This window comes from Panthera pardus, unplaced genomic scaffold, assembly GCF_024362965.1.
Source record: "Panthera pardus isolate Hobbes unplaced genomic scaffold, ASM2436296v1 HiC_scaffold_11, whole genome shotgun sequence".
Lineage (NCBI taxonomy): Eukaryota > Metazoa > Chordata > Mammalia > Carnivora > Felidae > Panthera > Panthera pardus.
Genome location: NW_026526666.1, coordinates 98,688,265 through 98,713,587, shown reverse-complemented (window position 1 = coordinate 98,713,587; position 25,323 = coordinate 98,688,265). Strand labels below are relative to the sequence as shown.

At 54.4% G+C, this 25,323-nt stretch overlaps 1 protein-coding gene across 1 annotated transcript; it reads right to left on the bottom strand.

The window, feature by feature from the left end:
- Positions 1-2,061: 2,061 nt before the first annotated feature.
- On the bottom strand, positions 2,062-19,115 carry CUNH1orf127 (chromosome unknown C1orf127 homolog). The gene is given in 12 exon segments (XM_053899173.1): positions 2,062-2,297; positions 2,913-3,003; positions 3,005-3,045; positions 3,709-3,925; positions 4,040-4,052; positions 8,089-8,173; positions 13,469-13,654; positions 14,912-14,943; positions 15,162-15,242; positions 15,245-15,253; positions 18,897-18,925; positions 19,111-19,115. Coding segments are annotated over 12 exon segments (939 nt in total). The 3' UTR covers positions 2,062-2,147.
- Positions 19,116-25,323: the final 6,208 nt, after the last annotated feature.

The window sequence follows — 25,323 nt, the reverse complement described above, 5'->3', positions numbered from 1 at the left end:
GAGGGAGACACAGAATGGGAAACAGGCTCCAGGCTCCGAGCCATCAGCCCGGAGCCTGACGCGGGGCTCGAACTCACGGACCGCGAGATCGTGACCTGGCTGAAGTCGGACGCTTAACAGACTGCGCCACCCAGGCGCCCCGCAGCTTTTTTTTTTTTTAAAGCCAGGATAAAATCTGGGCTCCCGCGTGCCTCCTCGTCCTTTCCACCTCCTCCTGTTCACTCCGCCAGCTCCCGTGGCCTTCTTTCCGTCCCTCCAACCGTCCTCAGAGCCCTTGCATTTGCTGTCCCTCTGTCTGGATGCCCCCTCAGAGGGGCCGTCCTGACCACCCTGCCCCAACCTGCCCTCCATCCAAGTGGCGTACTTGCGTCTCTTCCGAGCACATGGTGTCATCTGAAGTCGGCCACGCGTGGATTTACGGTCAGTCTCCATCCACCACCCCCCCTTCACACAAAAGCCCACGCTCTCCCACACACGTGAGTCCGCTAGAACTTTCGTTCCCATGTGAGGGAGCTTCTCTGTCCAATTCACCGTTCCCTTCCCAGCTCTGGAACAGAGAATGCACTCCGTCAACATTTGCCCTGCGATGGGGTCCGTGATATGGACCATGCGAAGGCAGGTGGGGGTCTGGGGAACCAGGTGACAGGGAGCCCACAACATCAGCGCTGGGCTCTAACCCCCTTCCCCACCAGCCTCTGAAGTCTTCTAGCCCGGAAGCCACAGGCTCCAGTGAGGTGATCCCAGCCTAGGGGAGTTCAGGCTTCTTTCTCCCCCCCACCCCAACCCCCCCAGGCCAGACCACCCAGCCAGGTGTGGGGGGGGGGGCAGCCGCCACAGCCTGGGGCCTCCTCTCGCTGGCTTCCCCTGTAGGTGTCAGGCTCGCCCTGGCCTGGGGGCCGCCGTCCCTGGGCAGCGGCTGCCCACGGGGGAACCGCCTGGCAGGGCGGGTGGGGGTGGGGGGTTGGCCTTGGAGTCACGGCTCCGATTCAAGAAGGGAAATCATCCGAGCTTTTAAAAAATTAAATGGAGTCAGTAATTTGATTTCAGAGAGAAGCTGAAAACCTCGTAATGGCAGGAGCAGCTCAAGTCCGTGGTGAAAAGGAAAAGCCTTAAATGGGGCTATTAAGCTTTTGCCTGGGATGGATCTGCCCGGAGAAGGAGGAAGGGGGGGGGGGGGCGGGCAGCGGGGAGAAGTCGTCCTGGAGGTAGAGACCGTTTATCAGCCAAGACAACCCTGATTATTTATTTATTTATTTGTTTCGCGTTCCGGGCGTTGTCTGCGGCCCCCTCTCCTTGGCTGTATTTCAAATCCCACTTCCAGTGACAGACTGGGGGGGTGGGGGGGAGTGCCACCGTCTCAGGGAACCACCCCCTGTGCTGTTCCCGCTCGGGCCACAGCTGGGCTTCTGGGCCAGGAAATGTGGGACCCCGGTGTTCCCTGGAGGTCAACGGGGGTCACCCGAGTGATCCAAGCCGGTGGGGGATCAGCTGCTGCCATGGGAACGGGAGGCAGGGAATAGTGAGTCACGGAACCAAAGCAGTAAGGCTCCCCGTTCTCCTCTCATGGGGTCCTTTAGAGACCTAGGGTCACGGCCCCTGAGGCCCAGGGGAGGGCGTCTCACCCTGTAGGATCTTATCATCACCCAGCCCTCCCCCACCCCAGAATGTCTGAGCCGTGGCTGGAGGCTTCTATGCTCTCCTGGAATAAGCAAACACGCCCTCCACCTGGGCCTGGGAGCCCCGCAGTTTGCTGCTCTGATTTGCCAGAACGGCAGGAATGGTGACCCCAGGGATGGCTCACGGGTTCTGAGTACATGCTGTGTGCAGGGGCCTGCGCCCCAGGCTTCGCGTCCACGTCCTCCCAGCCCCAAGTATTATCACCCGCCCCCCACCCCCACTTTTGACTGATCAGGACACTGAGGCACAGAGAGGTTAGTGTCTCGCCCAAGGTCACACAGCCAAAGAGTGGAGAGACCAAGACTTGACCCCCAGCAGCCTGCTACAGAGCTTGCACGCTTACCCCCTAACTGCTGCCCCCCGCCCCCGGCCCGTGCTTCACCACATTTAACAGTGAGAGGGCACGCACGCCAGTGCTGGAGGTCCCGGCAGGTGGGAGGCATGCCCAAATATCGTCCTCCCCACTCCTTTTACTTGGCATCCCCGGGGCCGCTCCCAGGACTCACCCCAGCCAGGGGGCCTCTCAGAAGCCCCTCCACGTTTTTCTGAAGCTCGCAAGCCCTGTGACTTTCGGGACTGGTTGCCCATGTGGGTTCTGTGGGCTCCTGATAGAGCATCCCCTGGTCAACAGAAAGGGTCTCCAGGTTCAGCCAGGCTGGACCGGGAAATGTCTGTGGGGGCCCATGCGCTCTGAGTTTGCTGGATGCAGGTATCACGCCCCACTCGGCCTGCTCCACCGGCCAGGGGCTGACTCGAGGCCTCAGGCTCACTATGACCCTGCCTCCAATGGAGCTGCCGGCTTCTTAGAGGTGCGGGCCAGAGGAATCTCCAGAAGAGCTGTCCCAGATCGGTAGCTGCTCAGCGGGAAGAACTGGCCGGGGACCAGCTGGGCCCACCCTGTGCCTCCCCGAGGGCTCGGGGCCTGGGGCCCTCAGACGGGCACTGGGCCTGGCTGCTGCCATCATGCCTTGGGAGTGCTCACGGTGGGGCCGTGACTGTGGCGTCCATTCCCAGCCAGGGGGGTGAGTCCCGGCCCTGCTGTGTCCTGAGCTGGTCCGAGGTGCCCCTTAGCCTCCTTCCTGGATGGCCCTGGGCCCTCCGTTATGGAGGACATCTTCTGGGGCTCTCTGGGGCAACAACAGGGAGCCAAGGCCTCTTCAGCTGGGCTGGTCATCAACCTCGTCAAAGGCCGGACCTCCTGGCTGGCCTGGCCAGGTCCCCCTCGCCGGGCTAACTGGCAGCCACATCCCCCCTGACAATATTCCCAGCAGGAGGGGACTTCCTGGTGGCCAGGCAAAACTCTGCTCAGGCCTCATACTTCCTAGATGTCATGGAAATGGATGGCCTTGAGACCAGGAACACTTTGGACTGTTTGGACCCCAGAGAGGAGCTGAGGAGGGGAGATGTCTGAGAACAATGCATGGTCAGGGCTGTGGGGGCTGGGAAGACTGGACAAGGGGACCGGGGCTGGCCTGGACAGCTCCCATGGACTCTAAGGACAGAGCAGCTGAAGGTGGGGCATGTCTAGGTAAGTCCACCTTCCTCGAGGGAGCCTGGGGACCATTCTTCTTCCATAGGCTTTGCTATTTGCAGGAATGGTCCAAGCCCCTTCAGCGAGAGAGCAGTGGAGAGAGAAAGCATATCATAAATAAAGGGATGTGAGCTTAGGCCCTGCTGAGGACGACAGGCCAGAGACAGCCTGTGGGAACTGCGCCCTCAGGCCGGTACTCCAGGCCTGGCCCCAGGCTCCATCCACAAGGTCTTTGAGGCAGGCCTTGGTTCCCCTCTGTGTGCACAGCTGCGGACCCTACCGGCCACCTCCTTTTGCCTGGTCTCAAGGCCCTGGGGGCTGTGAACCAGGCAGGACAGCTGGAGGGGGGCGGACCTCAGGTGGGAGCTCTTGGGGGCCCTGTTTTCTCTGGGGACTGTTCTGAATTTGAGGAGAAGACTTGGGCGGAGGTCAGAGCGCGGCTCCTTTTGGAATAATGGCGGTGAAGGGAGGGGGGGGGTCTCATGTCTGGCTGGGTCCACCAACGCCTCGCCAGGATGGAGCCCTTCAGAGGAAGTTGTAGCAGCGAGGCCAGGGGACAGACCGGCATCAGAAGGCTTGAGAGCAAAGCTCTGACAAAGCCCTTCCCAGAGGCCACCCATGGCGGCGGATCCCGCAGATTAGAACTGGGGAGAGGAAGCAGGTGGCCTTCCTGCTGGAAGGGTGTCCCCTCCTGGGGATGGTGGAGGGGGAGCAGACCTCAGAGTGACAGTTCAAGCAGACAACAACCTTCTAGAACTTTCCAGAAAGGAAGCAGGAGTCAGCTCTCCCAAAGGGCCAAGATCCTCCCCAGCCCCCTGGTGAAAGGGTCACCCATGCCGCCTTCCTACAGACGGGAAAATAGAGGCTTGGGAGCTTCAGATTCAAGCACTGGGTTAGGAACTGCCCCCATCGGCCGAATTTCACAGACCTTCAACCTGGAGTCCTTTTTGAGCATATGCGAATGTCAAAATCTCTTTTTGAAACTGAATCACAGAATTTTAAGTTTTCTGTAAAGACCAGCCGGTCCCAAGTCCCCACCCCTGTATGATGCCACCTCCCGGTTGCATCTGTGAGCTAGTCGAGGCCAAATACGTGGGCCCAGCCCCAAGAACCACACAGAAGCAGACTCTGCCTTGATACTATCAACATCCTGGGCCAGATCCTTCTCTGCTGTGACAAAGGCTCCTGAGCACTGTGGGATGTCCAGCAACACCCCTGCCCTTTACCCACCAGATGTTGGTAGCATCAGAAATATCTCCAGACATCGCTAAACGTCCCCCCGGGAGGCACAAATACACCCTGTGTTGATAACTGCTGGGTTAGAGCTTACTGGTTCTGGCTTATGCCTTCAGACACGTTTGGTTTAGCCTGCAGAGGGGTTGAAATGTTTTTTTATTTTCTATTTTTTTTAATTATTTTTTTAATGTTTCTTTATTTTTGAGACAGAGAGAGACAGAGTGAGAGCGGAGGAGAGGCAGAGAGAGAGGGAGACACGGAATCGGAAGCAGGCCCCAGGCTCGGAGCTGTCGGCACAGAGCCCGACGCGGGGCTCGAACCCACGAACCGTGAGATCACGACCTGAGCTGAAGTTGGACGCTTTATTGACTGAGCCACCCAGGTGCCCCGCGTTTTAAATTTTTTTTTAGATGAACTGAGAAAATGTAACCAGCTTCTCCTGGGAAAACAGAAGATTTGGCCGCATTGGCCTGCCTCCCTGATGAGGCAGGGATGGGCTGCAGCTAAGTAGAACTACTTCCTCTCTTTAGCGGGGCCCGGGGTCTGCCCGCTCACCGGCATTTCCACCAGTGTCCTCTCCCTGGCCTTCAGCACTGTCACCTGGGCCACCGGCTCTCTTCCCCTCACTCATTTATACTCCCTGCCTGACCCCTAGAGGCATTTTTGTCAGAACCTCTGCTTTAAAATGTCAAACAGCTTTCTCTTAACCACCCTCCTGGTTTCTCTTCTCCAAGCTGGACAGCCCATTGCTTCCACTGCCCTTGACATCTGTGATATTAAATAATGAGGATTTCTCCTGTATTTCACTCTGGAGGGGGTGGGGGGGGGCGGGAATAGAAAAGACTCTGTAACCACTGAGGGCTTAGGCAATCCTGGTACATTAATATTCCAGCTCATTAGTCATATATTTTCACAGAGAAATGTTCTTTGTCTGAAACGGTGTTTTTAAAATTCCTGGTGAAAACATAGTCCAACGGGCATCTATTAAGTGCTTACCAAGGGGAAGGCAGTGTGGTAGTCCCATGAAGGATAAAATGCTGAACAGGACACAGTCCTTGACCTCAGAGAGTTCCCATACGAGAGGGAGACACAGGATTGTGCACCGATAACCGTAACAAGCATAGAAACACCTAGAAGCTACAGGGGAGGTGCAGGGAAGGTATGCTGGGAGCCAGGGAGAGGGGAGATTCATTCTGGCTGCTGATATTAAATTAATAAAATGAGGCAGAGAACATTCTTTCCCCGTGTAAATCTTTCCGGAGAGGCCAAAAAGTCTTCCTAAGATGTTATTGCCATTGCTGAGTTGTTTTTGTATTTTATTTACCAGAGAATCTACCTTCTCTTCAAGGCCAGGGGCAAAGGTCATCTGGTCCTTGTCCTCTCCCCCAGGCCTGCCTGCCCTCCCTTATAACTCTCTGGACATTTCTTTCCTCCCGCTTCCAGACTGGACGCTGCTGGAGAGCAAGGGCTGGGGACCTGGTGGCCTCTGTTCCCACCCCCCCCCACCAGCCTCATACAGGCCCCTCCCACAGGCAAGTGCTTAGTGAATATGTGTCAGATAAAGATCTAGCCCTCCCTTTCCAAAACTCAATGTCATTGCTGCAGGAAACTGTTAAAATAAAGACAGCCAAAATGTGTAAAAACTTTCAAGAAACATTTCCATTCTTAGCAGGCTGTTAGAGCTCATCCCCCACCCCGCTTTTTTCCTTTGTTTCTAATTCTGAGTTTGGGGCTAGATGTGGTAGGCAGTCCCCCTTTTAATCTTTAAATATAGTTCTGAATATAATTACATTTTTATGCAGCACCGAAACATCATATCCTGGTAACGGGGCATTCTTGCACTCTGCACATCTGTGTTAAATCTCCTTCACGTCTGTCTTCTATTGAGGACAGTTGTGAAGTCTGAGATGAAAGTGATCGACATCATTTGCGAATTATGTGTATTTCCTTATGCTGTATTTCAATGGGCTTTGCTCCTGGTGGTTTTGCAAATGGCAGGTTGTCTGGTGGCCGTGCCGTCACCGAAGACCCCTTTCAAGACGTGGGTCCCGGCGTCCTGGCACAGAGGACACACCCCATGCTTGGAAAAGCATTCGTCCTGGATTAAGAAGCCACGCCGCGTCTTTGCCAAAGAGCCCGATCCGTCTGGTAAGTGAGCTGAGGCGCGGAGCCCCCACAGGTCAAAATGAAAACGGATCACCTCGTGCTAGGGACCCTGCTGAGCTCCTAACCCCGTCCTCCCCCACGGGCACCCGTATTCCCATTCTGCAGATGAAAACACTGAGGCTCCGCGGGGTTAAGTGACTCGCCAAGGTCCTGCAACCAGCTGAGAAGTTGATGTGCCCCTCCCCACGCCCCGGCAGTTCGAGTCCAGGGCCCGTGGCCACATCGCCACTCAGCTCCCAGGCCCCTCCTGTTCCCGGACCACTTCCCGCCAGCGTGCCCGACGCCGCTTACCGCATGGGGTGTGAGACCTGGCAGGCCCAGAAAGGGAAGGCTTGTCACAGGAGAAGGAATCACTGGGCCAGGGAAAGAGGGTTCGGGTGACGTGTCCTGTTACCGGCAGGCGCACCCCCACGGTGACTCGCTCACCCACACGCTGGGAGGAGCTCTCCACGGTCCAGGGGACGGGGGCAGCCATCTCGCGGGAAGAAACAGGCCCTCCCCAAGATCCAGGGACGGACCCCACCATCCGGGAAGGCCCATAAGGAAGCAGATGCCAGGAGCAAGCCTGCCCCCTCGGAAGCTGCAGAAATGTCTCCACGGAGACCGCCTTTAGCTTCCGCGACCTGGTGCCCCTTCCTCACCGAAGCTGCTCTTAAGAAACAAAGCTCGGATCAATTGTTTACACTTTAGCAAGAATTTCGTGTGTCGCCCTCCTCATGGGGGCGTTTTAAGCCCGCTCTGCAGTGGCTAAATGAAAGCACCTATCTCCAAATAAAGGCTTCAAGCATCATGGATAAGGAAAGAGGTGTTTGGGGGCTTGGCGAGGCCCCTCCCCTGTGCCTTAAAATCACCAGAGCTCCATCGTGAACTTTGGGCCACGATAAAATTCTATCAGATGTCAAGTCTTAGTCCTCTCTGATCTCCCCACACAGGATGAAGCCTTTGATCCACCCAATGCTGCAAACAGAGTTCCTTAGAATTTAAACTTCCCAGAGGTAGGAAGTACTCATCCAGGTTCCAGGCCTCTCTATATGACACCCCAGGCTGAACGAAGTAATTATTACGTACAGGGTCTGGATCGGGTTCCCAACCACTGAGGGATCGCGGAGCCCCAGAGGGCCTGCTGACAGGTGCAGACCTTCTCCTGTCTTTATTCTCAGGCCCCCTGGAGCCGATCACGGGACCTCCCAGGAGAGAAGAGACCCCGGGTTAGGAGGCCTCTAAGTAGAAGATTCTGCTTTTCATCCATACTCTACACCCAACCCGTACTCCATACACGTTCATACCTTCCGGAACAGCAAAAGTCTCTCTGTCCCAAGCAATCCAGGGAGGCACAGTCAAGGCTGGGGTGACGAAGAGGCGAAGTGGGGTGGGGCCCTGGGGATAAGGTGTCCAGAGGAGGGAGGAACACAGACGGGACGGGACGAGAGAGAGACGAATCCAGAAAGGGTGGCTTTAGGGGCGCTCCTGGGTCTTACCCGGTGGGCAAGCATCTTCTAGAAAACAGGCATAGAAGCCGTTCACCAGTTAGAGTGGCAGGGGACCCTCGGAGGTGTTGAGCACCTGGTGAGGCAGAAGTGTCCCCCCCCCGCCCTCCCCGCAGTGGCCTCTGAACTTCCAGAAGCAAACTCCCTCCACGGGGGACTGGCCTGCGGCCTAAACCCCCAAGTGTCACCCAGCTCAGGTCAGGGACCGTTGCGCCAGTGCCACCAGGAAATATTATTTAGCCCGGATATTTTTAGCAGGAACCGAGCTCCGAGCAAATGTCACGTGAGCCATCTTCTCTTACACGGCAACTTTGGGCTATTTAAAGAGATGATAATTACGCTCCTGCCACCGCGATCAGGACGGGCTGAGTGCGTGATTACAGGAGCCCCTCATCTGCCGTGCGGAGCACTTTACGCTAATGGAGCCCAATTTTCTAAGCTGCCTGCCTAAATCTGGCCGGTCTCCCAGGTGGACCTTTGAATTGGCACCGGAGGGGCGGCAAACTGCTCTTTGAGGCCTCGTAGCTGCCCCCCAACGGCGGCTCAGAGGGCGCTAGGCCACGAGATCCGCCCCCCACCCCCCAGCCTGGCGGGACTGACGCTCGCCACTGACCTCCCGCCTCGGAAGAAGGTCTCGCCTTGGCCTTCGGGTGATGACAGTGGTGGTCTCCGTGCCTGGCCTCTTTCAGAGAAGCCAGGAGCAACCCTCGAAGGAACAGCAGTCATGGGGTCTGAAGAAGCAGGACAGTCAGGCCAAGGAGACGTGGTCGCTAGGGGGCCCAGGAGAAGGCGCACTAAGGGGACACTTGGGAAGGTGACAGGGCCAAGGGGGGGGAGGGCGGGACCAGGAGGCAGGGCAGCAGGCCACTCGGGGAGGAAGGCAACCTGGATGCTTGCACTCCTTACACCGGAGGGAAGCAGGCACCTTGCAGGAGCCGCTGGCCCGTAGTAGGAAGGCTGTGCAGCACACACGAGAAAGAATGGATGTGCTGTTACCCCTACGGGCGACGGATGCCGACCAGGCAGCCCATACTCCGTCCAGCCAGGCATAACCGGGGTCCTGTGTTCTGATCCATTTGCAGTGTGCTCGTGGACATCGCCGATGGGGGTCTTGAATAAAGGTGGGCGCCTAGATGGTGGGGGAGGGCGGACAGGAGGGAGTCCCCAGACCCCATCCTAGAAGGACTGGCAGGAGGAATTCAGGGGCGGACTCGAGGAAGGGAAAGCCAGCTGACTTCAAATACTCGAAAGGATGTAAAATGGAGAAAGGGCCAGGTCCTTCCAGAAGGCTGCTGAGAACGACTTAGGATCAGCCGGAGGGAAGCGTGTGCCCTGTGGAACCAGGCGGCCTCGCAAAGGAATGAGCTCCCCATCACTGGAGACTTTTCGGGGAGAGTCATAGCATGAAACGGACCTCGGAAGCCTCGTGGCCAGCCTCCCACCCAAAGCCGGGACCCTTCCTCAGAGTTCCTCCCGGATGGCCTCAGGGCTCTGCCCGGAGGGCACCAGGCAAAGCATCCAGCTTCAGCTGCCAAGACACGAGCCCAAGAAAAGTTGGCACTGTCCACCAGGCCCGTCCAAAGGAAAACAGAAGTCAGAACCTCCTGCCTTGGAGTGTCCCTGAGCGCCGGGCCTGGCAGAGCCTTCTAGAACGTTTTGCTCCCGCCCCGCCTACCTGGCCACTGGCGCTTCCCAGGGGCAGTGTCAGGGAGACTGCGAACAAAGAGAGAGCAAGGGTTCCTGGCAAGCGGTTAGCAAAGGTGAGCGAGTAAACATTTCTGCCTGAGCACATAAGCGTGGCAATTACCTCAGCAGGACGCCGGCGAGAGAGCGTTGCCGGCTGGGTTGTTTGCTCATTAAGACAAGAAAATCATTTATGTTCTGGGACTCAAGTGTCAACAGACCCAGGGAAAATGTCTTGCCTCAGCTGCCACCCTGGGGCCGGCCAAGGGGGCAGCTGGGATCCCAGGCACAGCTGGCGGGGCCAAGAGCGGGTGTGCACGGCACAGACACGGTTCGGGACCCGCTTCCCATCAGCGCCGTCTCTCAGGCCCTCCTACCTGTTTTCCTCCCTTGCCCTTTCTCCTCCCTTCTCGGGTCCAGCAATGAAGGGTGGAGAGAGTGCGGCGACGGGCCTGGCGTGCACGCCAAGGGTACCGTACTTAGGCGTGACCCACCCACCCCAGGCCGAGAGGGTTCCCCTGCGGTGGGACTTTCAGGGAAGCCCCAGGCAGACCGGGATGGCTGGTCACCATGCCGCCCATGAGCCCTGTAGCCGCCCCATAGGGGGGGGCACCATTCTGCCCATTTCGCAGATGGGGAGGAAGGTGCCAGTGAGGGCAGAGCAGAGAACCTTCCCTGGAGCCCCTGTTGCAGCCATGGTCTCACCCTCCACTCCAGCTCTTCTCCCACTTTTCTCTCCTTGCTGCAGCCCCTTTCGTTTGCTTCAGACCTGGGCAGGGAGGGAGTCACAGACCCACGGAGGGTCCCTCGGACAGCACCTGACCAACGCCTGCCCCGACAAGCTGGGGAGGGGAGGCCCGGGGGACTGAGTGGCCTCAACAACACCCTCTCCAGCCCCCCTCCCCCGACTCCTCCAGAGGCAGGGACAGACTGGGCCTTCATTCTCCCATCTGTAGGATGGAAATAATAATAGCAGAAAGAAGCAGGTGGGAGGAGACCCCAGCCGGCGCGGTCTCCTGGTGGCCCAGCCTTGCTCCCCCTTGGCCGTCAGGACGCCCCGCGAGCCCCTGGGTCTCCCTGTCCTTGGAGGTGCCGCCTTCACTTGGGCAGCAGAGACGCTGGAACGGGGTGTGGTGAGAGCAATGAAGAGGGTGCGACGTTTCCCTGGGCCCCCACCAGAGCCCGCCCGCTACTCCCGCGTCCCGTCCCTCCGCTGCAACCTGGAATAAGGCAGGGAAGCCCTCGGAGGCCAGGCTTTAAGGAGAGAAGCGATTCTGCTTCCAGAAGGAGGGGAACTTGCGATCGGCACCGTGCCCTTTAAGGCCCCACGCGGAGGCTATATTTAGGGCCGAGGACATTCCGCAGGACCTCGGGCAGCCTTCACTGGGAGCAATCGCTAATCACTGCATTGAGTTTACGGGTGCCCCTGGGCACACTTAACCCAGGGCAATGAATAGTTATTGCCGGCCTCCCGCTCGGGGCCTGTGGGCACACTTAAGCAAGAGCGCGGATCGCTGCTAGCGGGCACGGCTCGGGTACACCCTTGGGCACCCTGCGCCTTCAGCGGGGAGAGGCAGAGTATTAAATATCTATGTGCCCTGTGCCCATAGCTGCATTTAGCCAAGGGCAAGGCCGGTGAAACGGCTTTAATTAAAACTTAATGCAAGTTCAAGGTGCAGGCACGGAAGCAGCGGCTGCAGAAGTCACCAGGAATGAATCAGTCAATTCGATGAGGTTCTCAGTCGGGGGGGGGCAAGGGGTGGTGGGGAGGGGGGCCAGGGCAGCAGAGACCCGTCTTCTCTCTCGTGCCTGCTGCCCACCTCTCTGTGTCCATGTTCTGGGACGTGGGGCCACTGCGGGCTCCCACACCTCGCTTGGTGAAGGAGGCTGGACATCGCGGCTTCTAAGGCAGACCGTTGGAGGCAAAGCAGGCGCCTGGGCCAGAGGCGGGTCCTGCGTTTCTCAATAACCCGGCCCGGTGCCGGTGACTCTGGCCACACCGTCCCCCTGGCGGTGGCTCCCAGAATTACAGACCCGGTGCAGGGGGAGAAGTGACCCGTCCTGGAAACTTCAAAAGTCATCACCCATGGGCAAAGCTTGGGGATCCTGGGGTAGATTCTTAGGAGGACCAACACCAGGCAAGTGGGCAGAGAAAGTCCTGCTCCTTAAGACTGGGAGGCAGAGGAATAGCCAAGCAGTCTGCCCATTAGCCCAGGCCCCAAGCCAGGAGGAGTTCAGGTCACCGGGCCTGGGGGCACCCCAGAAGTGGGGCTCCCTTCTGCCACAGCGCTCTTGTTAAAATTCAGACCAGATGGGAACACGGCGACAAGCTCTTCCTGGGGCAAGGGTCCACAACTCATTCAAATGTGGTCCCCTAGTACCCGTGCAATGCCTGGCATATAGCAGGTGCTACATAAATGCTCCCTGAACGAACGGGGATCGTCACCGGAGGCCTTCTCTCTCCCAACACCTCTTCTCTTCTCTCCCCTCCCCTCCCTCGTCTTTCCTTCCCCAGGACCGTCTTCCCTGACTCTCAGGCAGAGGGGCTTGCACCCCAGTATCCCCCCAAGGCCAAATCCAGCACCTTTTTGGAGCCATTTCATGTTTACAAGATTAAAGTCAACTTTTGAACATCAGAAGAGCTCACATACAATTATGGATTTCCAGTTTCTCGTGAAAAGTTGGAAAGGCTGGCCAGATGGGGCTGGGGTGGAGTGGAGGCTGCCTTTCTGAGTGGGGGAGGGAGCGGGGGGGGGCGGCGGGGGAAGCAGGGTGGGAGCCTGTGCCCGCCTCGGCTGTGGCCCCGCCACAGCTCTGCCTGGCTCACAGCCCGCCTCCTCCGCATGCCTCCTAATCCCTCTGCTTCATTCTCCCATCTGTAGGATGGCAATAATCATAGCACCCATTGCTCAGAATCGCTATGGAGATGCAGTGAGTTAATATTCGCAAAGGAGTTAGAACAGTGCCCAGCACAGAGCAGGTGCCTTGAAAGTATTTGCTAAATAAAGACACGAGTACAATTCTGTGCTGCCTCCTGAGCCTGGCACACTCATTTCTGGGGCGGGTTTGGCCCCCCCTAGGCATTTGCATTTGTAACCACCCACCCATCCAAGTCTTGTTTAGCTCACAGAGACTCCGGCAGGACTAGAGCGAAAGCTGACAAGCTGACGCAAGGAGCCCACAAAGCAGGGAAGGAGCTCACCTTGGGGGGAACCTCCACTTCCTGGTCTTTAAAGTGGGGACACTGCACCTGATTGTATCTGAGGTCCTTTTATGCCTAAAAGACTACAATTCCTTGACTTCACCCCAGTCAACAAGGGGTATCCAGACCAGCCATTTTTTTTTTCAATCGAGCAATCGAGAACACGAGGGCACAATGTTGCAGCTTCGGTGACAGCCCCAGTGCTCCCGCTGGCCCCCGTGCCAGCTAGTTCAGACACCTTGAACGCACCTGCCCCCCCCCCCACCCCCGCATCCCATCCCAACTCGCTCAGACAAAGCCCAGGGGGACCGGGCACCCGGCCGGTGCCCACGAATGCCTGCGGGAGAGCAAGGCCACGGTGCGTCTCCAGCTGCCACCTCTCTGCCGGACCACGTCTGAAGGCTCAGGAGCCGTGGCCTTTGGAGAGAAGCCCAGTCTGGGATGTCGCCCCACCGTGTCCCCTGGGCGGCCCTCTGAGCCTGTTACTTGAACGAACGTGGGCCCACAGTAGACGCCCCCCTGGCCCAGCCTGGACGTTAACACTGGACCCTTCGTGATGAAGCAGACACTCTGCTCCAACCTTCTCACTCCTGTTTGAAATATTCTGATTTCCAACCTGTAATTTTGCTTTCTGGAAGGAGGGCAAAATTCATGCATGCGAATGGAAGAGGAAAACACAGTTCATAGGGCTGCAATTATAGGTCAGTGACTATTCACAGCAAGTACGGTTCACATCAACTGGCTGGCAGCCGGGAAGGTGTCAGGGAGAGGGCTGGGAAGGGAGACCGAGGCTGTGGGGCCTGGGAACCTGGGTCTGGCTTCTGGGTTCCCGCAGCGCAGCCCCCACCGGGAAGCCCTCGGGGCTGGGGAACGTTTGCAGATTTCGGGAAGGCCAAGCCTGGGCAGACAGGACAAGAGCTTGTGCCGGAACATCCCCTGACAGGCACCAAGTGTTTGCTCATGCCTGAGCTTCCTCGACCGCCACAGATGACTCCTAAAGTAGGCTTCCCTGCTCCCATTTGATGGATGAGGCAGGTGAGGCTCCGAGTAGGTCAGTGACTAAGCCAATGGGTTGGTGGGAAGAGGAAGCAACTGAAGAAAGGAAGAGAAAGAGAAGGAAAGGTTAGGTCCTGGGTTCGCTCCCCCCACCGTGACCCCCTCGGGAGACACTCTGGGCTCGGTCAGGGAAAAGAGTCCGCTCCCCCGCCGACTGGCATCAGCCCAGCCCTCGGACCCCAGCCCCCCAATCCCGCCTCTCTGCACCTTCCCTGGGCAGGGTCCAGGCCGTGCGGCGCCTGGAGCTCAGGCAATTTGGGGGAAGGGCCTCTTTAGGAAAAAGAATATAAAAATCTCTTTTGCCAGCTTTACAGTCATGGTCTTGTGAGCACCTAAGGGGCCGGTGCAAGTGAGGGGCCCTGAGGCTTATGCTCCGTCAGTGCCAAGGCCAATCAACTTCTGCGAATCTGGCCGCACCACTTATTCACTTTATTAAGCACTGACTAAGCACCAACTATGTGCCAGGCCCAAAGGCCAACGCTGTGGGCATGCCCCACCCCCTCCCACCCTGCCCAAGGCACCCCAGATCCAGCCAGAGACAGCTGTGGGAGGAGATTTGTTATTAATCAGGGCAGCAGGTGCAACGATAGAAGCAGGTTCGAGGCACAGAGGTGATCAACTATCAGGAAGACTTCCGGGAGGAGGCAGCCTCTGATGTCGGTTCACGCGCCTGGCAGTCTGTGCCCCAAACTCTGAGAGGTCAGAGCCTGGGCTTGGCCCCTCTCTTCTGTCTCTCCCCACTCTGTGTCTAGGAAGGAATAATGATACAATGTTCCCTTTCTTGACGTCTGCACTCATACTTAGGTCTTTTTGTCTCCCTGAGTGGAAGCTTCCCAAAAGACCTCAGCAAAGCCTGATCTTTCCCAAACCCACCTCCTTCTGCACGAAGCAGGCTGAGTATTGAGCTCAAAATATGAAGTCACCGGGGCGCCTGGGTGGCTCAGTCGGTTGAGTGTCTGGCTTCAGCTCAGGTCATGATCTCACCGTTCGTGCGTTCAAGCCCCTCATCGGGCTCTCTGCTGTCTGCTCTCTCGGCCCCTCCCCTGCTCGTTCTCTCTCTCTCTCTCTCTCTCACTCAAAAATAAATTAACATGAAAAAACTTTTTAATAAATTAAAAAAAGCAAACAAAAACAAAGTCACCGTCAGGATCAGGATACAGGAAGTAGCCACGTTGGGTAAGAAAAGAATTCAGGTGGTTGGGGCCCTCCAGGTCCCTACGATAAGCAAAGGACAGAAGTGTGATTGAGCCTGTAGAGGCCACTTTTCTACAAGTGGAATCTCAGAAATCTCAGACACCCAGACGTAAACCTCAAAGTCCCTTATCTGGGGTAGAGAAAAACAGTAGGAATAGGACATGGCTGAAAAGGTACAGAGCAGCAGGAAATCCTAAAGGTTCTACCTTCGAAACATATCTAGAAGCTCACTCCTTCTCCCCACTCTGGTCCCCGGCTTGGGTTTCTGTAGCAACCATCTCCCTTACCTCCCGAGCCCCTAACGGTCTGTACTCCACACAGCAGCCGTTTGCATCTTTTCCCACACTCGGTCAGATCATGTCCCGCCTCTGCTCAAACCCCCATTTTTCACCCCGAGGAAACGCCAAGGTCCTAGAAGGCCCCACGTGATTTGCCCCTCACCTCCCTGACCTCCACTTCTACTTCCTCACCTCCCTCCCTCCGCTCCAGCCACCCTGGCCTCTCTGCCCTTTTGCAAGCAAGCCAGGCGTCCTTCTGCCTCAGGGCCTTTGCACTGGCTGAGCCCTCTGCCTGGAGCTCCCTTCTTTTAGATACCTGCACGGCTCACTCCCCCATCTCCTTCCAGTCTTTGTGCCAATGTCAGCTTCTCAATGAGGCCCACGTTCTGGGTAGAGAGATTACGGGTCCCTTTTATTGTTTTCTTTGGGTTTTCTCTAGTTTCCGTAATTATCTTGTGTTGCTTTTGTCATGATTTTGTTTTAAAGTCACTTTTAAAAGCTCACAGTTTGGGGGCGCCTGGGTGGCTCAGTCGGTTGAGCATCCGACTTCGGCTCGGGTCCTGATCTCACAGTTTGTGAGTTCAAGTCCAGCGTCGGGCTCTGTGCTGACAGCTCGGAGCCTGGAGCCTGCTTCAGATTCTGTGTCTCCCTCTCTCTCTGCCCCTCTCTCACTCACACTCTCTCTGTCTCTCAAAAATGAATAAACATTAACAAATATTAAAAAAAAAAAAAAAGGGGGCGCCTGGGTGGCTTGGTCGGTTAAGCATCCAACTTCAGCTCAGGTCACGATCTCACGGTCCGTGAGTTCGAGCCCCGCGTCGGGCTCTGTGCCGACAGCTCAGAGCCTGGAGCCTGTTTCAGATTCTGTGTCTCCCTCTCTCTGTGACCCTCCCCCGTTCATGCTCTGTCTCTCTCTGTCTCAAAAATAAATAAACGTTAAAAAAAAAAATTAAAAAAAAAAAAAAAAAAAAGCTCACAGTTTGGGGGCACCTGGGTGGCTCAGTCAGTTAAACATCCAACTTCGGCTCAGGTCATGGTCTCGCCGTTTGTGGGTTCGAGCCCCATGTCGGGCTCTGTGCTGACAGCTCAGAGCCTGGAGCCTGCTTTGGATTCTGCGTCCCGCACCCCCCCCCCCCCACCGCCTCTTCCCTGCTCTCTCTCTCTTTCTCTCGCTCTCAAGAATAAACATTTAAAAAAAATTTTTTTAAGCTCACAGTTTCATTTTCAAATTCTTGACTCAATTCTGTATTTGGTGGAAGATGGAGACACTATTTCGGAAAACAGTCCTGGAAGCCTTTATGCGGGGGATTCTCTGGTGACATGTGTTCCTTTTAAGAGCATGCAGCCTCCACCTCTATCTTTAGCAAGAGATCAAGGCCGTGCCTCAGGCAGAGGGCGGCTCTGAAAGGTAGGAGATCACTGGGGAAATAAAGTGTCTCAGCCTGGATGTGTAAATTGACCTGGATCATTTTAGTTTTGCATTCACGTCTGCACTTTGTAAATATTTGCCTGGCATCCCGCTGTTCACACCTGCTTGCTGTCCCCTCAAGTTCATGGAAGGCAGCAGGCACCGTCATTTCTCTGTCCCCACCTGGCACTGCTAAGCACTGCCGTGAAAGGAAAACTCTCCAGCGAAAGCCACAGGTGTCTCTGACAGTGCCTAAAACTAATGGCCTGTGGCTGGCCGCTGTGACTAATTCTCTGATTATTGACTTTATGATTTTACGCTTAAAACTTCTTTATAATAACACACAGAAATGTTTAATGGGCTCTATCCAGAGCCATAAAAATTACTTATTGAACAAGCGTTTTAAAACTATTAATCTATTGTTTTCCATTAATAATGGCTCTCCAAAGAACAGGCGACAGCTTAATGTATCCACGGCATTTCTCCTCGAAAAGTGGCCTTTTAATACATAAATGCCGCTCCCAAGGCTTCATGGGTTGGCTGGCCATCGGGCAGCTGGCCCTCCCAGGACAGATTTAGGCTCCACCAGTCCCAGAAAGTGCTTTAAGGATTTCCCTAAAAATCCTTAAGGGGGCCCTGGGAGATTTTCCCGGTCTCTGAGAGAGATCGAAAAGCCTCTCTGCTCGATATCTCTTTCTGTGCAAAAGAGAAGGGGTATTTCTAGGGCCTGTGCTGCGGTGCCCACGGTGGAGGACACGGAGGAAAGCAGGCAATGTGCACATCTCTCTACTCTTGTTCCCTCCAGAAGGTTCCCGGTAATCACCTGTGGTACCCACCCCCTTCCTACTTCCGTTGGCAAGCCCACGGCTGAAAGGCTTCTGTGATCCTATGCCCCTGTGTTCTGCTATTTCGGGTAAGCAGTTCCCTCACCAAGCCTGAGATGGTTTCCCACTTCAGATATGTAAAAATTTCCCCTTTGGGGTGCCTGGGTGGCTCAGTCAGTTAAGCATCCGACTTCAGCTCAGGTCATGATCTCATGGTTCGTGGGTTCGAGCCCCGCGTTGGGCTCTGTGCTGACAGCTCAGAGCCTGGAGCCTGCTTCAGATTCTGTGTTTCCTTCTCTCTCTGTCCCTCTCCTGCTCCCACTCTGTCTCTCTCTCTCTCAAAATACATAAACATTAAAAACGAAATAAAAAAAAAACTTTTGGCCCTTTGGGGCCCTTTGGCCCTACATCTATTTATTTTTCTGGGTGATTTAGATTTTGAAACATATCAGCACCAGATGGGCGTTTCTTCTAGGGCTTCAGATTGTTTATTCATTCAACAAACATTTATTGAGTGTCTACTAAGTACCAGGCCGTGTTCTCGGTTCTGGAGATACAGCAATAAACCGGAAACGTGGGGGCCTTGCTGCCCGGAGCTACCCTCTGTGGGGGGAGCACAGACAACAAAAAATCATAAATGATAATTTTGGGGGCCGCCCACCTGGGTGGCTCAGTCAGTTGAGTGTCTGACTCTTGATTTCGGCTCGGGTCATGATCTCGTGGTGTGTGGGATTGGGCCCCGCGTTGGGCTCGACAGGGTAACAGCGTGGGATCCCTGCTCGGGATTCTCTCTCTCCGTCTCTCTCTGTCCCTCCCCTGCGTGTGCACACTCTTTCTCTCTCAAAATAAATAAGTAAATTTAAAAAAGATTATTAAAAAAATCGTAGAAGATCATTGTAAACAGTGGTGAGTTCTGAGGGGCAAATAGGGTGAGGTTGTGACTGGGGGTGGGCGGGGACTATGTTAGACGGAGAGTCAAGAAGGCTTCTTGGGGAGGTGGCCTTTGAGCGGAGATGTGAGTGACAGGAAGGAACCAGGGGTGAGAAATGGAGGAGGAGCATCCCGGGCAGGGGACAGGGGACACCTGGGATGAGGCATCCGGGCAGGCATCTCTCCCTAGGTGAAGACTTACCCAGCCAACAACCGTTCCCTACCTGGCAAGTGCAGAATTCTGCTCAGCCATCTGCCTCAAACTCTCCCCATCTCTCCTGGGCATCCACAGGCCATGTAGTCTCAGAGGCACTTGACCTTATCTGTCGAACAAGAAAACACTTCTGAGAAGGATGGAAGAATTTCTCGGCCCAGCCTCACTTCAGTGGACCGGTTAGGTAGGGGCATGGAGGAGAAATAACGGAAGGGGCCCTTTACCCCATGCGGAGGTGTTAGTTCAGAGAAGGTTAGAGGCCAAACGTCTTAGGGCGGGGTTTCTCAGACGTCAGTGTGCCACAAATCACCTGGGGGAATCTTTTTAAAATTCAGATTCTGATTCCGTAGTAGCATCGAGGTAGGGCCTGGGGTTCGGCAATTCTGTCAAGCTCTCGGGTGATGCTGTGCTACTGGTTCAGAGACCACACTGAGTGGCAAAGGTCCTGGAGGTCATTAAGTCCAACCGTGGTGTTTCACGGGGGGAGACAAGCAGAAATGCGACTTAATGGTGAGAGCGCAGCGCTGAGGTCAGAGCACCTTGTTTTGTTTTTTTAATACCTATAATGTATTGTCAGATTGGTTTCCATACAACACCCAGTGCTCATCCCAACAGGTTAGGGCACCTTGGTTTGAATCCCACCTCTTGGGGCACCTGGGTGGCTCAGTCGGTTAAGCGTCCGACTTCGGCTCAGGTCACGATCTCACACTCCGTGAGTTCGAGCCCCGCGTCAGGCTCTGGGCCCGTCGGCCCATCAGAGCCTGGAGCCTGCTTCCGATTCTGTGTCTCCCTCTCTCTCTGCCCCTCCCCCGTTCATGCTCTGTCTTTCTGTCTCAAAAATAAATAAACGTTAAAAAAAAATTTTTTTTTAAAATGAATCCCACCTCTTCTGTGTGTGTGTGTGTGTGTGTGTGTGTGTGCTGGTTGCTTAGTTTCAGTTTCTTCCTATGAATTGATTGTATGATGACAATGGTGGTGATGATGGAAATGATGGTGATGATGGTGATGATGATGGTGGTGATGATGATGGTGACGATGGTGGTGATGATGGCAATGACAGCAACAACGATGGTGGTGACAACTTCATAGGGTGGATGCGAAGCTCGAATGCGTGCATACTACGGTCTTTACAGGGTGCTCGTTGTAGAGAGCGGTGCCTAAAGGTGACGGCTCTTATGATGATAACTACCGTCTCCCAGAGACAAAACGACTTCTCCATGGTCACAGAGCAGTAGAACCGGATGCCCAAACATCCCTCCTATAATTTTCCAGCTCATCACGTAGCCAAACAAATTACAGTGTCAGAAATCGAGCCAGTGTTAGAACACACATGACCCTGAATCAATACGGAACCCATCGTAACGTTCCCCTTCTGGTACAGGAGGTACATCTGACTTCTGGCAGGCCTCAGGGCCATTGCTGTCGACACAAGCTCTGGGAGAGTCAGTAGAGAAAATGGGGACTCTGAGCTGAATCTTCACAGCACAGACATGTGATAGCCTGGTACGGTTTAGAAGATATGAGTAGACCCTGTGGAACTTGTTTACCGGTCACTTGACTCCGAAAAGTTGAGTAGGGGCAAGCCAGGGCATCCCTGGAGCTTTGCAACTCAGGTGAGGACTCCAGGTAGAGGGCACAGCGTATGCACAGGCTAGAGGTAAGAAGCAGTCTGCAGCGTCCTGATGCCACCCCACCCCCAACCAGTCTCCAGATGGCATCCAAGAAGGATCTTGAATATGTGAGATCATGCCAGTCCCTTCGGAGAATGGTTCAACAGCTCCCCACTACCCCTGGGAAAAATCCAAACACTTGCCCAGCCCATGCAGCCCCACCCACTTCTCTGTCCCTTCCATCACCATAGTCCGGCCAAACTCGTCTTTCTCTCCCTCGGGTCCTCTGCCCATACTGTTCCCTCTGCCTTAACACTGTTCCTCATTCTTCACATGGCCAGCTCCCCTTTATCCAGCAGGTCTCAGCTTCAATGTCGCCCCCCATGGAACACCCTCCCCGACCACCTCCACCTGTTACCTACCCTGGCCTTGTGTTCGTTTCCTTCCCGGTTTACATCACTGTTGGGAACTATGTTACCTAACAGCTCAGAAGGATTTCTGTGTATTTCTTCCACTTGAGTGAAGGTACGTGCAGATAAGCTTGTCTCCCATTCAAGTGAGGATGAGCTCAAGGAGGGCAGGGGCCGTGTCTGTCCACACTCTGTTCCCAAGGCCCTGCCATTGACCTGTGCCTGGCATGTAGTAACTGTTCAGTAAATATTTCACAATAAATAGCTATAGCCGGATCCTAGCATGCTCAAGAAAAGGGGAATGATGGAAATAACGTGTGGTGATTCATCTGCTTCCCTTCCTCCCACAACACGTAACTGATAAGCTCTATGAGAAAGCCCAGATTATGTCTAACTCATTCACCGTAGAACCTGCAAGACTTTGCCCAGCGCAAGGTGCGAGACCCCTGATAAGTAACTGTTAAAGATGTGTTTTGGGGGCACCTGGGTGGCTCAGTTGGTTGAACGTCTGACTTCAGCTCAGGTCATGATCTCACGGTTCGTGGGTTCGAGCCCCACGTCGGGCTCTGGGCAGACACGCTCGATGTCTGGAGCCTGCTTCCGGTTCTGTGTCTCCCTCTCTCTCTGCCCCTCCCCTGCTTGCGTTCTGTCTCTGTCTCTCTCGAAAATAAAATAAAACATTTAAAAAAAAACATGTGTTTTCACCCCGAGTATGCTGGAGTTTTCTGTAATCACACGGGAACAATGTCAAGTGTGAGGGTTTGGCCAAGGGAAGTAGAATCTTGTTGGATGTGACACGTTTTCCAAACAGATCCCTGCCCATCCCCCCCCTAATGGCACAGAGTCGATAGAGTTCTTAAATTAAATATAGTCTAGATGTGACTTCTCTGACAACTGGAGAAATGGGTAGATGAAAAAAATCTCATCTCCTGGGTTAATGTGTCTCCCAATGTCAGAGGCACTGAAGCTCCCAGAAGACCACAAGACACAGGGGTCCCGGAGTTGGGATGCCAGGGCTCAGATGCTGGATCTAGCTACGTGACCCAGACAAGCCATTTAACATCCACAAGACTCCATTTCCTCTTCTGCAAAATGGGCACATGTGCAGTAAAGGGTTAACCCTGCCTATGGAAAGGTCTGGCCCTTCGCCCCCAGTTCCTAGGAGGCAAATTCTAAGCCCTTGGAATATTTCACGTGGGAGCCTTGGGCCACACCAGATAGCCTAAGCCTCCATGTGATGTATGGTAGGGCGCCTTGGACCATGTGATGTCAGCTCAACCTTTGGAGGGGCTGGAGACTAAGTCAGCTATGCCCTAGCGAAAACTCTGGACACCAAGGCTCAGGTAAGCCTCTCTGTGTACCTGTCACACACTGTCACTGGAAGGTAGTGTGGTTAGCATACCTCCCCTGGAAAAGGACAGCCAGAAGCTCGGACCTGGATACTTTCGGATTCTGCCCCATGCTCCTCTGCCCTGGGCTGATCTTAATCTGCATCTTTTCGCTATAATGAACCGTAACAGTGAGTAGAGCAACTTTTTTTTTCCTTTAAAAAATTTTTTTTAACGTTCATTCATTTTTGAGAGACAGAGAGAGACAGGGCGTGAGCGGGGAAGAGGCAGAGAGAGAGGGAGACGCAGAATCAGGAGCAGGCTCCAGGCTCTGAGCTGTCAGCACAGAGCCCGACGCGGGGCTCGAACTCACGGACTGTGAGATCATGCCCCGAGCCGAAGTCGGACGCTTAACAGACTGAGCCACCCAGGTGCTCCAAGAGCAACTTTTCAGAGTTTTCTGAGTCCTTTTTGTAAACTGAGGGTGGTCTTGAGGACCCTTGAACTTTGAAGCTGGTGTCAAAAGCAAGGGTGCCGTCGGGGACTCTGGAGACTTTCAGGTGAATACTAGCACCTCCCCCATTGGATATCAAGAAGACATGAGCCGATGCGGGTGAAACCCTTAGCACGGGAGCCTGGCCCGGAATACATGTTCAACAGGTATTTGCTCCTCCTCTAGAGTCTTCTAGTTGGCGCGGTGGCTCAGTGTAGACCCTCTGGAGCTCTCCTGCCTGGGCTGAGGTCCTGGCTGTACCCCTCGTTGCCGTGGGACCCGAGACTGGTCACCTTCTCCTCAGGACCTCGGTTCCCTCGTCTAAAAGTCAAGCTGTCATAAGGATGAGTGAATGGACACAGATCCCTGAAGGCAGGCCTGGCACACACATCATGCTCCGTGTGCTGGTTTTTATTATTGAAACAGTGCTAATCTCTGAGTCAGAGGATCCCAGGCCCAACCCTATTTCTGGCACCAGCCAGCCACCGTGACCTCTAGCGCTTGAACTCCGGGAGCCCCATTTCCCTGCTGGGAGGATGAGATCATGAAATCCACGCTTCTGCAGAAAGCTTTCTCATTCCCAAAGTTACCCAGTCTCCCCGGGTTGCTTATCAACCTGCTCAGTGGGGAAAGGCCGGAAGCCTGATGCAAGCCATAAACACGTGATTTATTTACCTGCCAGAAACATCAAGTGCAGGGCTTGGCCTGGCCTTGTTTAACCTACAGGGGAGGATCCATGGGAACAGCATGGGTTGAACACAGATTAGACAGACGGCCCTACAGGAAAGGAAGGACAAGGGAAAGGAATGAAGGCTAGTATACAGCTGGTTTTCTACTTTCCTTCATTCAACCCGTTATGTTTATTTGTTGGGTTTCTAAAAAATTTTTTTCTTAACATTTATTTATTTTTGAGAGACAGAGAGAGACAGCATGAGCTGGGGAGGGGCAGAGAGAGAGAGGGAGATGCAGAATCCCAAGCAGGCTCCAGGCTCTGAGCCGTCAGCACAGAGCCTGACGCGGGGCTTGAACCCACGAACCGTGAGATCATGACCTGAGCCAAAGTCAGTTGCTTAACCGACTGAGCCACCCAGGTGCCCCCCATTATGTTTATTTGAAGCGCCCACCCCACGCAGGGACCGGGACAGGGAAAGACCCACTGAAAACAAGTAAAGAAATACACGAACGAAGTCATTCCAGATGATGATCCAGCTCTGAAGAAAGTAAAACAGGGCAACGAGATACAAAGGGTTTGGGGTGAGGAAGGTGAGTGTTGAAAGGTAATTTTCAAAAAAGGTAACATCGTGGCTCTCGTGCAGACAATAAAGAAAACGAACCACGTGTTAGAGATTTTATTTAACTCATTACTAATGAGGGAACCAGGCAGAAGTTACAACCAGTTCAAAGAAGAAATCAAAGAACAGACACATTTATAGATGGGGAATGTTGAAATGAATTTGCGAACAGATCCGAAACTGGCTTCTTCCTTATTCTGCAGAAGGGGATGGAAGTCAATCGAACCGCCCCGATGCCATTGATTTGCCTGTCCAAAGACAAGAATCACTCGCATTGCCATAGGAGATCTACATCTTATAACACTAAAATAGCTCTGAGGCAATAGAATGAGGGGAATCAGCAGGAAGGGTGTCCTATAAACAATACAGTTTTCTACTGGAGCCATGCGATAACTTTTGGGGTGGTTTTTTTTTTTTTTTTTTTTTTTTTTTTTTTTTGCTTATTCCAAATTGTCAGGTAAAACATCACTGAGAAGTGACATTTGAGCCAAGATGGTCTTCCAAAGAGTTCCATGCAGCTATTTGGGGAAGGGCATCACCAGCAGAGGGAACAGGAGGTGTAGAGCGGGGAACGAGTTTGATGTGTTTCAGCAACTAAAAGATCAGCCGGACTGGAGCCAGTGACAGGGGCAAGTGGTGGCCACAAGGTGGGAAGAACAGGCAAGGAGCAGAGCCACAGAGCACAGACTGAGATTTTAAGAATGAAGGGAAGCCCTAGAGAGATCTGAGCAAGGAAGGAACAGGATCTCACTTACGTTTTAAGAGAATCTTTCTGGGGGCTCCTGGGTGGCACAGTCGGTGAAGCATCCAACTTTGGCTCAGATCATGGTCTCACAGTTCGTGGGTTCGAGCCCCGCGTCGGGCTCTGTGCTGACGGCTCAGAGCCTGGAGCTTGCCTCGAATTCTGTGTCTCCCTCTCTCTCTCTCTGCCCCTCCCCCGTTCGCAGCTCTGTCTCTCTCTCTTTCTCTCCCTCAAAAATAAACATTTAAATAATTTTAAAATAATAAGTAAAAGAATCTTCCTGGGGACACCTGAGTGGCTCGGTCAGTTAAGCATCCGACTTCAGCTCAGGTCATGATCTCATAGTTCGTGAGTTCAAGCCCCGCATTGGGCTCTGTGCTGACAGCTCAGAGCCTGGAGCTGCTTCGGATTCTGTGTCTCCCTCTCTCTCTGCCTCTCCCCTGCTCCTGTTCTGTCTCTCTCCGTCCCTCTCCCAAAAATAAATAAACATTAAAAAAAAATTTTTTTTAAAGAATCTCTCCGGTTGCTGAGGCAGTAGCTATTTAAAAATGACTGTAGGCAA